General features: G+C 42.1%; 1 protein-coding gene and 1 long non-coding RNA gene across 2 annotated transcripts in view; one reads left to right on the top strand and one right to left on the bottom strand.

Moving 5' to 3' along the window:
• The window catches only part of Dscam3 (Down syndrome cell adhesion molecule 3), a 1,308,845-nt gene that overhangs the window by 48,579 nt on the left and 1,247,014 nt on the right, over positions 1 to 13,252 (bottom strand). The window contains exon 26 of the mRNA XM_068229415.1: positions 8,486 to 8,645. Within this exon, the coding sequence (XP_068085516.1) occupies positions 8,486 to 8,645 (160 nt within the window). The remainder of the gene's footprint in view (positions 1 to 8,485; positions 8,646 to 13,252) is intronic.
• The window catches only part of LOC137502374 (uncharacterized), a 288,122-nt gene that overhangs the window by 142,090 nt on the left and 132,780 nt on the right, over positions 1 to 13,252 (top strand). The gene's annotated exons all lie outside the window — the stretch shown is intronic.

Below are 13,252 nucleotides of genomic sequence, written 5' to 3'. Positions count from 1 at the left end.
GGTCTCTCGTAAGCTTGATGACGTACATTTCCTGGTAATGGGATGAAATTAGCCTGGTGACTCCGGTCACATGACCTCGGCTATTGGAAAATTTACTGCAAGCTATTAATACAAATTATGTTGTAATACTTTACCAATAAGACGTTCGTTCAGATACCGTGATACAAAGAAATGAAATGATGATGTTAAATGGATATATATATACAGGGTGTTAGGTGTATACGTGCAGATATTTATTGTAGCAATAGAGAACGATGTGACGAACCACTATATATCAAACTTTTAGTAATCCTCGGAAGTTATTTTCGAGAGCAAAGGGGTACGATGTTTTTAGAATAGGTAGTATGCCTTGTTCTTGTGAATGAATAGCTTTCCTTTGATAACAGGCAAGTCACGCGCCATCCCTGCCAAACTGGTTTCTGTTCTGTTTATGTTTAAGAGCAAATCTACTACTGTGACAGCTGAGCGCTCCCTATTTAATGCCACGAGATGTTACGTAATATACTTGCCAAACTGGTTTTATGTTTACGAGCAACTGACCTAAGGTAACAGCTGAAGGCTACCAGTCTACAACATGTTACGTTACATTATCGCCAGACTGGTTTGTTGTTGTTAGTATTTAGTTTTCGTCTTAGGGGTTTCAGACAACACTAGTTATCGGTTTCGGACCCTGGAGATGTATTGAATTCTCAGCGTTAATACTGGTTCATTTGCTGTTACGTCCTTTAGGGGATAGGGATATCTGTGGTCGTCAGCCCTGTGATCTAGTGAGTATGGATATGACCTGAAAACCTGTGTCGGTGCGCGACCTGTACGAGAGTGTGATATAATTATTGGTTGGGATACGCACGCCGGGACGTGAAATGCGGTACGATCCCCGTTGTGCATTGCGTAAAGGTAGAACAAGGAAGACAGTTCCTTGCGCCAACGAACAAATGCATGGCATAGGATATCCATATGAGTAGAAACAGAATTGAATTATCGAAGCACATCGAACGTTTTGTTTCAAACGAAAAATGGACATATTATACAACTAAATTAAACGTACCTACATTTCGTGCTTCCTGCCTGGTTGAGTGGCTAAAACGGTTGAGGTGCCAGCCTTTTGACTCCAACTTCGCATGTTCGAACCTGGCCCCGTGCAGTGGTATTTGAAGGTGCTCAAATACGTCAGCCTCGTGTCGGTATATTTACTGGTACACCGAGCTCGATAGCTGCAGTCGCTTAAGTGCTACCAGTATCCAGTATTCGGGAGATAGTGGGTTCGTACCCCACTGTCGGTAGCCCTGAAGATAGTTTTCCGTGGTTTCCCATTTTCACACGAGGCAAATGCTGGGGCTGTACCTTAATTAAGGCTATGGTTGCTTCCTTCCCACTCCTAACCCTTACCTGCCCCGTCATCGCTATAATACCTATCTGTGTCGGTGCGACGTAAAGCAACTTGTCATTCGAGCCAAGACACCACTGTGGTTCAGAATATCCTCTGGTGCTTAAACATACGTTCACGGAGGTCATCCGAAGTGGTTACCTCAGTTCGGTATACTTTGTTTCTCATGTCCCCCCAGGCATAACAATCCACTGGAATAAGGGCTGGCCAATTGATAGTTCCACATCGTCCTGTCTACCGTTGAGGAAATGTCTGCACCATCGTGTAAAATCCACGTGGTTCGGCGTAGTCGAAGCGACACGTCCTCTGAAAGCTCCAGTAACGTACTGTATCTACTGTACAGGAGCAAGAAAACATTAATAAAAAGATGTAACCGACCTCCAACTACACCCATCCTGATATTAATTAGAACCGGTGCTGGAAACTGCCTTGTCCTATTGAATGGGGATATTCCACAGCTCATGAGTGGAATATAGTGGGTTCCAACCCCTCTGTCGGCAGCCCTAAAGGTGGTTTACCGTGGTTTTCCATGTTCACACCAGGCAAATGCTGGGGCTGTAACGTCATGAATGCCACGATCACTTCCTTTCCGATACTAGCCCTTTCCCGTCCCATCGTCACCATAAAGAAAGCTACACCGATCAAATTTATGCAAGTAAGGTGATTGGTACCGGTCTGAGTGTCTGCGACCGTTGAGGTCCTTATCTTCCGACCTCCAACTTGGCAGGTTCAATCTTGGCTCAGTCTGATGATATTTGATGGGGCACACATACGTCAGTCTCGTGTCGTAGAAATACTGGCACGTAAATGAACTCCTGCGATATGAAATTTCGTCACCTCAGCGTCTCAGAAAACGGTATAAATAGTATGTGGGACGTAAAGCAAAATAACGCTAATAAAAAGACGATTGGTCAAAGAGACAGACTTCCCACTGCATCCATCCAGATATTAATTGAGAGCCGGTGCTAGAGGTTGCCTTGGTATACTAAATATTAAACACTCCTTCTATAAAAATTGCCTCATGTGTCACTAATACACTTGACAGAAATTCGGGATTGAGTGCTTGATCAATTAACCAGCGGCAGAAATCCAATCTTAAATCATCACCGAGCTTGATAGTAGCAGTCGCTAAAGTTCGAACAGTATCCAATATTCGGGATGTACTGGCTTCGAATCCCTCTGTCGGCAGCTTTAAAGATGATTTTCCGTGGTTTTTCATGTTCACACCAGGCAAATGCTGGGCTGTACCTTAATTAAGACCACGGTTGCTTCCTTCCCGATCCTAGTCCTTAGTTATATCTGTCGCCATAGACACAGATAGGTCTTATAGGATGATGGGATAGCAAAGGCCTAGGAGTTGGAAGGAGGCGGCCGTGGCCTTAATTAAGGTACAGCCCTAGCATTTGCCTGGTGTGAACATGAAAAACCACGGAAAACCATCTTCTGGGCTGCCGACAGTGGGATTCGAACCCATCATCTCCGGGATGCAAGCTCTCAGCCATGCTTCTCTAACCGCACGGCCAACTCGCACGGTAATAATAATAATAATAATAATAATAATAATAATAATAATAATAATAATAATAATAATAATAATAATAATAATAATATTTTTTGCTGCCGGGCAGAGTGGCTCAGACGGTTGAGGCGCTGGCCTTCTGACCCCAACTTGGCAGGCTCGATCTTGGCTCAGTCCGATGGTATTCGAAGATGCTCAAATAAGTCAGCCTCGTGTCGGTAGATTTACTGGCGCGTAAAAAGAACTCGTGCGATTCTAAATTACAGCACCTCAGTGCCTCTAGAAACAGTAAGAGAAGTTAGTGGGACGTAAAGCAAATAACATTACCGGTATTATTATTATCAGGTCATTAGGAGCTGAAAGGCAGGGAAGAAAATAGTAAAATATGCGTGGTGTAGGAGGAAACAAAATGAAATGTACTTCACCCGTGCCTACATCGCTCGCAATAGTTTACTACAGGATAGTATGCGTAAGACCAGAACCAGGTCTCTTTGCGATGAGTCAGGTGTATCTTCATTTTGTGGTTAGCACTAGAGGACAAAGTGTGACAAACAGGTTTTGTGTATAAACATCAAACAGACACACACACGCAATGTACCCAAACCAGTACAGTGTAGAATGAAGAACTGCCATGCTGTGTTCAAGGTCAATATCTAGCGTTTTAACAAGCACGTCTTCCGTGTGTTGTGTTCAGCTTGCGCCACGTACAAGGCAATCGCGAACTGAAACTCTAGATTTATAATTTTTGTTACCGGTACTTCAATTTTTCTGCTCGGATTTATGAGAATATCGAACTATCGAGACTCAAAAGACTACATCGATTGAGAACTGAATTCCCAACTCAATACGCTGCAGAAATGGTGTATCATCTGACATACCAATGTGAAACACGTAGCAATTGTTCAAGTGACCTCCCTGGACTACTCTGCAGGCTTCACTTCTCCGTACCCGGCGAGTTGGCCATGCGGTTAGGAGCGCACAGCTGTGAGCTCGCATCCGGGAGATTGGGGCTTCGAACCCCAATGTCGGCAGCCCTGAAGATGGTTTTCCGTGGTTTCCCAAGTTCACACCAGGCATTGCGGGGGTTGAACCTTCATTAAGGCCACGACCACTTTCTTACCATTCCTAGGCCTTTCTTGTCCGATTGTCGCCATAAGACCTCTCTGTGTTGGTGGGACGTAAAGCAACTAACAAAAGAAAATCACTTCTCCGAATCCAGTCTTCCGTAATATCCATTGGAGATCTGGCGGGCCATTTGATGGGTCCATGTAGTTCTATTCGCCATAGACCAAAGGACTGATCCAAATGATCACGCAGTAAGCGGCTTATATCAGGTGGTGGACCATCGTGTAAAAACCACATGTTTCGGCGTAGTCGAAACGGAGCGTCCTCTGAAAGCTCTAATAACGTACCTATGAGGAACTCCAGGTAAGATACCCCTATGAACTGTGCAGGTAAGATGATGATAATAATGTCATTGGCTTTACGTCCCACTAACTACTTTTCACGGTTTTCGGAGACGCGGATTTGCAGGAATTTAGTACCATAGGAGTTCTTCACGTACCAGTAAATCTACTGACACAAGGCTGACGTATTTGAGCACCTTGTCAAGTCTGGACTCAGAAGGCCAGTGCCTCAACCGTCTGAGCCACTCAGCCCGGCAAGATGATTGGTGCAGCACTGCGTAAAGTGCTGGCCTTCTGAACCCAACTTGGGAGGCTTGGTCTTGGCTCAGTCCGGTGGTATTTGAAGGTGCTCAAATACGTCAGTCTCGTGTCTGTAGATTTATTTGCATTAAAAGATACTGCGATAAAAAAATTCTGGCATTTCAGCGTCTCCGAAAACCGTGAAAATTAGTTAGTGGAACGTAAAGATATTATTATTATTATTATTATTATTAGTAGTAGTAGTAGTAGTAGTAGTAGTAGTAATATTATTTTTACGGAAGTTCTAATTAAATGGGTCCATTACAGTCATCATTTTACCTATCGGTACTTACTGTTCAGTAATAAGCCTTCCGTTCGCCTCTGTGGTGCAGTGGTTAGTGTGATTAGCTGCCACCCCCGAAGCTCGGGTTCGATTTCCAGCTCTGACAAGAAATTTGAAAAGTGGTACGAGGGCTGGAACGGGGTCCACTTAGCCCCGGGAGGTGAAATGAGTAGAGGTGGTCCGATTCCCACCTCAGCCATCCTGAAAGTTGTTTCCCGTAGTTCCCCCCTTCTCCAGGCAAATGCCGGGATGGTACCTAACTTAAGGCCACGGCCGCTTCCTTCCCTCTTCCTTGTCTATCCTTTCCAATCTTCCCATACCCCCGCAAGGCCCCTGTTCAGCATAGCAGGTGAGGCCGCCTGGGTGAGGTACTGGTCATTCTCCCCAGTTGTATACCCGATCCAATGTCTCACGCTCCAGGACACTACCCTTGAGGTGGTAGAGGTGGGATCCCTTGCTGAGTCCCATGAAAAACCAACCCTGGAGGGTAAACAGTTTAGGAAAAAGAAGAATAAGCCTTCTATTAGAAATGCCCGGCGGCAATTCCACAGTAGGTCTTTTTCCTTCGAGCAATGTTCACGATGGATGCAAATACGGTTTTTGAAATTTGTCTCATTAATAACAATTTCACTGAATACTTATAGCCTTTTCTTTCAGTGTCCACCGTCCTTTCAATGACCTAAAAAGTTTATGAATAAGCATCGACAACCCGCATTGTCTATTGTCAGAAATTCATCGTAGACTGTCGCAATAACAGCACAGAAATGTTGCGCCCATATTTCATTTACTTATTAACCATTTCCTTTCATTTTGTCAGCTTGGATCACTGAGTAATGCCATTGACGTTTAAAAATCGCACACAAATACACAACACTTGATTCGCACGTATGTGCTTGTACGGATCTTCGACGTCACTGTAAGGATTCTGTGTACTTTTCACACAGAGTACCCTACACCGGTTTTCGAGTACAGCAAGTGACCTGGCACGTGAGTCATCCTCTTCTACTTGCCAAGCCTTTAGGGGAAGTGCACAACAACATGTGTTGACCTGCGATAAGAAACAGGTTCAACAAGCTCTATACTCGGCTACTGTACTTCCGCTACGCGTGGACAGAATGACATCACCGGCGTATCCTGCTACGGCCGTTCAAAACACATTAGGTCCTGAAATATTTGGCTCAGTTATGGGCAAACTAATAGGACAAGGTAAAAAGTACATAGCATATATTATGAGATGTATTTTTCTTAGCCGACTAGCTTAATATCTGCACGTATACACCTAACACCCTGTATATATATGCATAATAATTTAAAAATGACCTACCAGTGATTACATATATACATCTTTTCAATTAATTACACAGTTCAATAATTTAGTACATGCTGTGATGTTCCATACATCACATGGTTCATAAATTTTCTGATACCACTGGTACGTAATACACTGGTTCATCATAGTATTCCAGCTATTTTATACCTACTCTGAGGCTCTGATTGGAATGAGCACTGTGCACAATTAAAGGAAGAATGGCAGAGGAGTGTTCACGGCTGTCTGCGGCCTGATTATTCTATCTCTAGAACTTTGGACTATTAGATCGACAGTGTAGTATTATTCGTTAAAAGTGAGAAAATGTGCAGTTTTTCATTTGATCAAGTTTTTCATATGATAGCATTGCTTTTATTCACGAAATTCCTACTGACTCCATTGTAATGACCTATGTTGATTTCAGTAGGAAAAACCACAAAGACAGTCTTTTTGAGGATTGAAAAAGGCAAGTGAAGGGTGATTGTCTGCCATTACAAGGAAAACTGCCAAACTCTGTTGTGACAAGCAGTATACCACTTTTCACGAGAGTTTAATCCTGATGTAAACAAATAGGTGGAGCACCTTGCCTATGCACGTGGACATAGACATAGTTGATTGGAGAAGCAACCGTCACACTCACTCCACTGTATGGCAGTTCGAAGAAAAGTAGTACGTCGCCTTAATTTTATTTTACTTTAGTTTATTACATTTAGAGTTTTTGGAAGAGTACGTAATCAAATTAAAATATGGTTGTCATATATACCGGTGTGTGTGTGTGTGTGTGTGTGTGTGTGTGTGTGTGTGTGTGTGTGTGTGTGTGTATGGTTTTGTTTTAATAAAATAGTGATTTAAATAACGAGAAATGAAGGCACAAGGCGTGGTGCAATACAGGAAGTCTTCTCGTAGTGGGGGGAAGTCCCAAGCTGTACAGCGTGGAGATACGGTGTTGCATCTTGCAGCAGCAGTCAGTATCAGTATTCATAGTGAGAGAAATGGAACAAGAGGTAGGATCATCGTGTGTAGTGAAGCACAAAAGAGGAAAACTACTAAGAAGTGACCATAGACAGTGCATTGTGAATGTGTTCAATAAACTAAGTGAATAGAATCAAGGTTTAGTTGTTTATTCAGAAGTTCAGATCTTCGCACTGTTATTGTATGCGATGCGCAGCCCTGTACGTCCGAACATGAGACGTTGATGGGGTGGAGGTCGGTACTTCACGCTCAGCGAATCACAACTCTTCTTTTGGCGGAGGCGTGCACATACCATGTTTACATCAGGATTAAACTCTCATGAAAAGACATATAGGCAAGTAGGCCTGTTAAAAATTCCTTAACCCAGTCTTCACAGAGAAAAGATGTATTGTGACTTCCACATCGCGTTTCTGGGGGTAACGTTAAGAGCTATGCAACTTAATACTATCTTACTCACAATGAGCACACTATTTAACCTAGAATTCTGGATGCAATGTAGAATTCCATAGCGAAGCATGGGTACATCAGCTAGTTATTTATTTATTTATTTATTTATTTATTTTACATTTCATGGCCTACATTGAACCACTTTAGTTAATTATACAAAGGATTTCTTGATTTCCTATCAGCCCAATATTTTTTCATTCTGAGAGATGCTGCCTTCCTTTGTTCTGTTGAAAATACCCTCCCCATTAGACCTTTTATTGATCTTGGTGTGTAGCCTGGTGTCTGTGTCTTGAAGTATCTTAAATTTTTCTGTTTTGTTTTTGAGACAGTCTATTGTTATTTGTAGTTCTTTAATATCCTCCTTAATTTTCGTGATCCATTTAATCTTGGTCTTCCTATTCCGTAATTTTTCAATTATTCTTCTGCTAATTCTCGTGTCAGGTGTTCTGATAAGATGTCCAAAGAATGGTACATGTTTCTTCCTAATCGTGCTCAATATTAGTTCAATTTCCTTATAAACTGTTGTAGCATGCGGAGAGATGATACTCCGACGTGGTACATCGGATAGGGGGGGGGGGGGTCCTCACCAGCTTGTCAGCATACTTGAGCAAAATAAAATGGCTCTTGTGGATCAAACACATAACAACCTCAGTGGTTAACAACCATAGCTGTAAATTCAAGCTTGCTCCACGTAAGGTTCATTACCTTCGATAGTCAATAGGCAAAAACATCAGCTAGTATATATGTTTTTCTTCTTCAAAATTTCCCCTCCTATAAATAAGAGTATGGCGATTATTTGCATATATACCCTAATTAATGTCTATTACATCACAGTTAAGAAAAAAAAAAAAAGAGCATAATTTACCTCGAGAATTGGGGGTCTGAGCTACAGGTCTTGTGCCATCCCCTTCGCCAACAATAGTGGATGCTGTGACCCAGAACTCATACCGTTGATGTTCAGCAAGGCTCCTCACTTCAAATACAGTAGGTATGTTAGGTCCAACACGTACAGGAAAGCTCGATGGCTAGAAGGAAAGAAGTTCGTTAGACTTGCTAGGAATATTTAAATACATGTAAAGACCTAGTTAAGAAATGGAATAAACAAGTGAAAAATAGAAACCTGTAGCCTGTTTATTACAAGCTATTGATACAGCAGTATATTTTAACAGGAAGAGAATACATATATAATCTCAACTCTTTTTTCATGATTTCTTATGTCAATTTTTGGTTTACTTCCTTCAGGCTAGCAACCCGTCGGAAGGACATTTGATTGCTTTCAAGTCTTGCAAAAAGTAAAATGCAAGACCGTAACGGGTCACATGGCCCAATACTTGGAAGGAAGATGATGATGATAACAATTCTCAATCTGTTTACTGCCCAGGGTTGGTTTTCCCGTGGACTCAGCCAGGGATCTCATCTCTGCTGCCTCAAGGGCAGTGTCCTGGAGTATGAGAATTTGGTTCGGGGATACAACTGGGAATGAGTACCAGTATCTCGCCCAGGCGGCCTCACCTGCTACACTGAACAGGTGCCTTGTGGGGGAGATGGGAAGGGATAGACAAGGAAGAGCGAAGGAAGCGGCCATAGCCTTAAATTAGGTACTATCCCGGCATTTGCCTGGAGGAGAAAACAACTTCGAGGAGAAAACCTCATCTACTCATCTGATTTCCTGAGGCAAGTGGACCCCATTCCAATCCTCGTACCAATTTTCAAATTTCATGGCAGAGCTGAGAATTGAACCCAGGCCTCTGGGGGTGGCAACTAATCACACTAAACTTCCTGTAGCAACTCCCACTTTTTTCTTACCTGAAGGTCCAGCTTTATAATACATATTCCAGCGTGTCCCTTCCTGTAGCAACTCCCGCTTTTCTCTTTCCCATAAGTCCAGCTTTAAAATGCATATTCTAGCCATGTATAATACCTTATCTCTCAATAGGAACTTGGATACTACATCCTTGCTTCTGTCAGGTTTAACTTTTTATTCCTTCTACAGCATTTGCAGGCTGCGATAAAGGCAGAGTACCATACAAATTTTGGTTAGGTATGAACTATTCATTTAATCAACATCATCAATGTCGCACTCCAGCCACCCAGGTGTGGTTAACTAGACATCTAATAATTGAAGAAACAAGTGATGATTTTTAAGATCCATGTGCATGGTTCTTAAAAATGGAGACAGAACCTTTAAGTGTGGTAACTGCTTGGAAATGATGAAGGTTTATAGAAGTCGGAACTGCTTACAGAAGTCAGTAAGAAATTTTGGAATGGTGCCTCTTGCTCCAGTCATTAAATCTGTGATTGATATATATATGTAAGGTGATACTTTTTGAAATATTCAACAATAAGGAATCACCTTCATTGGGGTAATCGTGTTTACCAGGTTGTTAAGAATGGTTACAGATCTCTCCACATGGTTATGAGAGTTGTAGTAAGGATGCAAAGGAGAGTTAAGACTGCAGATAGAGAGTATGGTTCCAGTGTATGGGACCCTCACCAGGACTACTTGATACGGGAAATGGAAAACATTCAAAGGAAAGCAGCATGATTTGTTCTGGATGATTTCCGACAAAGGAGTAGTGTTACAAAAATGTTGTAAACTTTGGGCTGGGAAGACTTGGGAGTAAGGAGACGAACTGGAGAATACGTCGGTGGAGAAATGGCGTGGAATAAAATAAGTAGATGAATAAGCTTGAGCAGAACTTTTAAAAGTAGGAGAGATCATAATAAAGTGAAACTCTGTTAAGAAGTTTTTCAAGGGACTGCAAAAAAAAAAACTTCTTAAGCAGGAAACTTCTTAAAAGGGATAATGCCCAAAAACTTATTCTGTACCCGAAATACATGTGAAACACACAGCCAACAGATTTCCTTGTTTGTGAACAATACCGAAATAGGCCGATATATAAGAGCTGCTTACAGAAAGCCACAATATAAAAATTCGATTATCATGACAATATTTTTAGAGATAAAGTAAAATAATTGAACATACCATATTATAAATATATTTGATAAGAGAAGGGAACATATTAAGTTATATAAAAACGTTGCAAGGTTTGATTATTTTAGCAGGCAGAACCATGTCCTTCCACACTTCCCTTTCCTCCGAACTTACACTCTCTGCTTCGCAACAAATTGTTTTGTAAACGAAAACCAAAAACCCCATGGCACTACAGCCCTTGAAGGGCCTTGGTCTACCAAGCGACCGCTGCTCAGCCCGAAGGCCTGCAGATTACGAGGTGTCGTGTGGTCAGCACGACGAATCCTCTCGGCCGTTATTCTTGGCTTTCTAGACCGGGGCCGCTATCTGACCGTCAGATAGCTTCTCAATTCTAATCACGTAGGCTGAGTGGACCTCGAACCAGGTCCAGGTAAAAATCCCAGACCTGGCCGGGAATCGAACCCGGGGCCTCCGTGTAAGAGGCAGGCACGCTACCCCTACACCACGGGGCCGGCTTTGTAAACGATGCCGGCTCGATTTTTAAAGCGTTCCAGCCACCCGCTCGACGCGGTAAAAGGTACCCTTAATTCGCATGAGGCTTTCTCCTGCATAATAGTCCCACTGAAAGGTATGTTTAAACTTCGCTGCTGTTTAAACCGTATTAGCAGAACTTGTTCTATTTCATCGTACTTTTCATATTTAACTTCCTTACAATTTGCTGAAGTATTCCCTGCAGAAGCAGAGATCTCTTCTTTCTTCGTTAAAATACCGTTCAAAGTAGACCGCGGCATCCCCAGCTCCTTTGCCAAGGCAAATAAACTCCACTTTGTCTTTGTCTTTTATTGTTAGTGCCATTCGCTTGATCTCTTTCCTCTGAGTTGCGCTCATTTTCACTTAAAAAAAGCTTGTACGTTGATATTACAAGTACAACTAACTTCACCTACTCCTATTCATACTAATTACGATGCTACACTATGCTTGGCAATTCGTAGCTTAGGCTTACAAGAAACAAAGACAAGACGTGTACTAGTTTGTTAGCATGTGCTTTCTATCTTCCTCACATCCCTGACACCTGCTTCAAGGATAACGGCAGCAAATGGGAAATCTAGCAACTTACTCTTAGAGATTCTTAGAACCTAGGCCTAAATCGCCCCTGCATTCCTACTGGTTGTCACGGCAACGGGCGTAGTTTCTGGCTGTTTCACAAGTACCGCATGGCCAAGCCAGTATTGAGTTTATTTTCCCGCTTCAATCCTCTTCATGCTATAGGTAATGAAGAAAAAAAACACAGGTTCGAAGTTGCAGAAATTAGTGCATGGAAATGTATCTGGGGTATTACACGGGAGAGATAAAGGCGCAGTAGCAACGCTAGCACATCTAAACGTAAACAGTTTCTTTCCCCGCGAGAATTTTATTTCATGTCTCCTCATCCTTGTGCTACGTTCTAATAATGCGATGTAATAAGTACGAGGGATACGATAATACAATGTTTAGCTCGTATAAAGGTAAAATTAAAAATAACTTTCAATTTTATGCCAACACGTGGTATTGCAATGCCTATGTGTGCCTCCCTCAACACCCAGTTGGCTATCAACATTCGTTCAACTTCGTAAACGATCGGGATCTTTCGGCCGGCTGTTTGGCGGCATGTGTATCAGCTCATAGCTGGCTGCTGGCAAATCGGCTGTTTCCTGCATAGAGTCGCGAAGTTGTTTTTATTCACCAAACTAATAATAGACACGGAAAATCTTATCAGTTTAGTTCAAAAACGTAATTTCCTCTACGGCAAGGCCCATAAGTATTGTTGCAACAACGTAAGACTGAATGGCTGGAAGGAAATAAGCAAGGGAATGAAAAATCAGATAGGTTAGAAAATTCAGTTTTGTCGTAGGTTAACAGTAATGTTGTGGACAAATGCACTTTACGGTTTTTAATGTTTAGGCCACCTCGATTAATGACTTCACCCTGTCGCGGCCCGCAAATTACTGCATTAAAGTTTTATCAAATCATCCATTGCGTACTTTATGTTTCTTACGTAGACTCCCGTACGATTTTATTCCGCTAGATGGAACGGTGTTGTTGTTGTTGTTGTCAGAGAGGTTATGGGCTCTATTATTTCACCCAGCCACTACACTTATTATCGTGATATTACACTTATAATGTGAAATCACACGCAATTAGTCCACAACGAAGGTCACACGCAATGAATTTCACTACGAAGGTCTCAAGAACAGTTGAGCATCAGGTCTATGTGCACATCTTACGTAACGCGAAACAGAACAAAGGAAGTGCGTAGAAGCAAAAAAAAAAAAAAAAAAAAAAAAAAAAAAAAAAAAAAAAATAGTGGAAGCAGGAGTATGTAACGGTGCAAACAAGAAACAGACAGTAATTTACAAATGAATATGAGAGTCATCCAAATATTGATTGATAGCATGTATTAGAGCAGGAGACATATCGGTAAGCAAGCAGGAGACATTGGTGGGGAGAGCTTTCTGAAGACTGAGAAGACGAGAAATAAAAGCCGGAGGAAAAGAATCATATACAGGGCATTGGAATAATAAATGATTTACATCAGCACTCAGAGTACCACATAAACAGGAGGAGTGGGGGGAGAGGTTAAAACGATGTTTATACAGAGGAGTAAGAGCATGGTTAAAGCGAAGACGAATAATGTTGGTAATGTGACGGCGAGAATAG

Source organism: Anabrus simplex, chromosome 10 (genome assembly GCF_040414725.1).
Source record: "Anabrus simplex isolate iqAnaSimp1 chromosome 10, ASM4041472v1, whole genome shotgun sequence".
Classification (NCBI taxonomy): Eukaryota; Metazoa; Arthropoda; class Insecta; order Orthoptera; family Tettigoniidae; genus Anabrus; species Anabrus simplex.
This window is presented reverse-complemented; position numbering and strand designations above follow the sequence as displayed.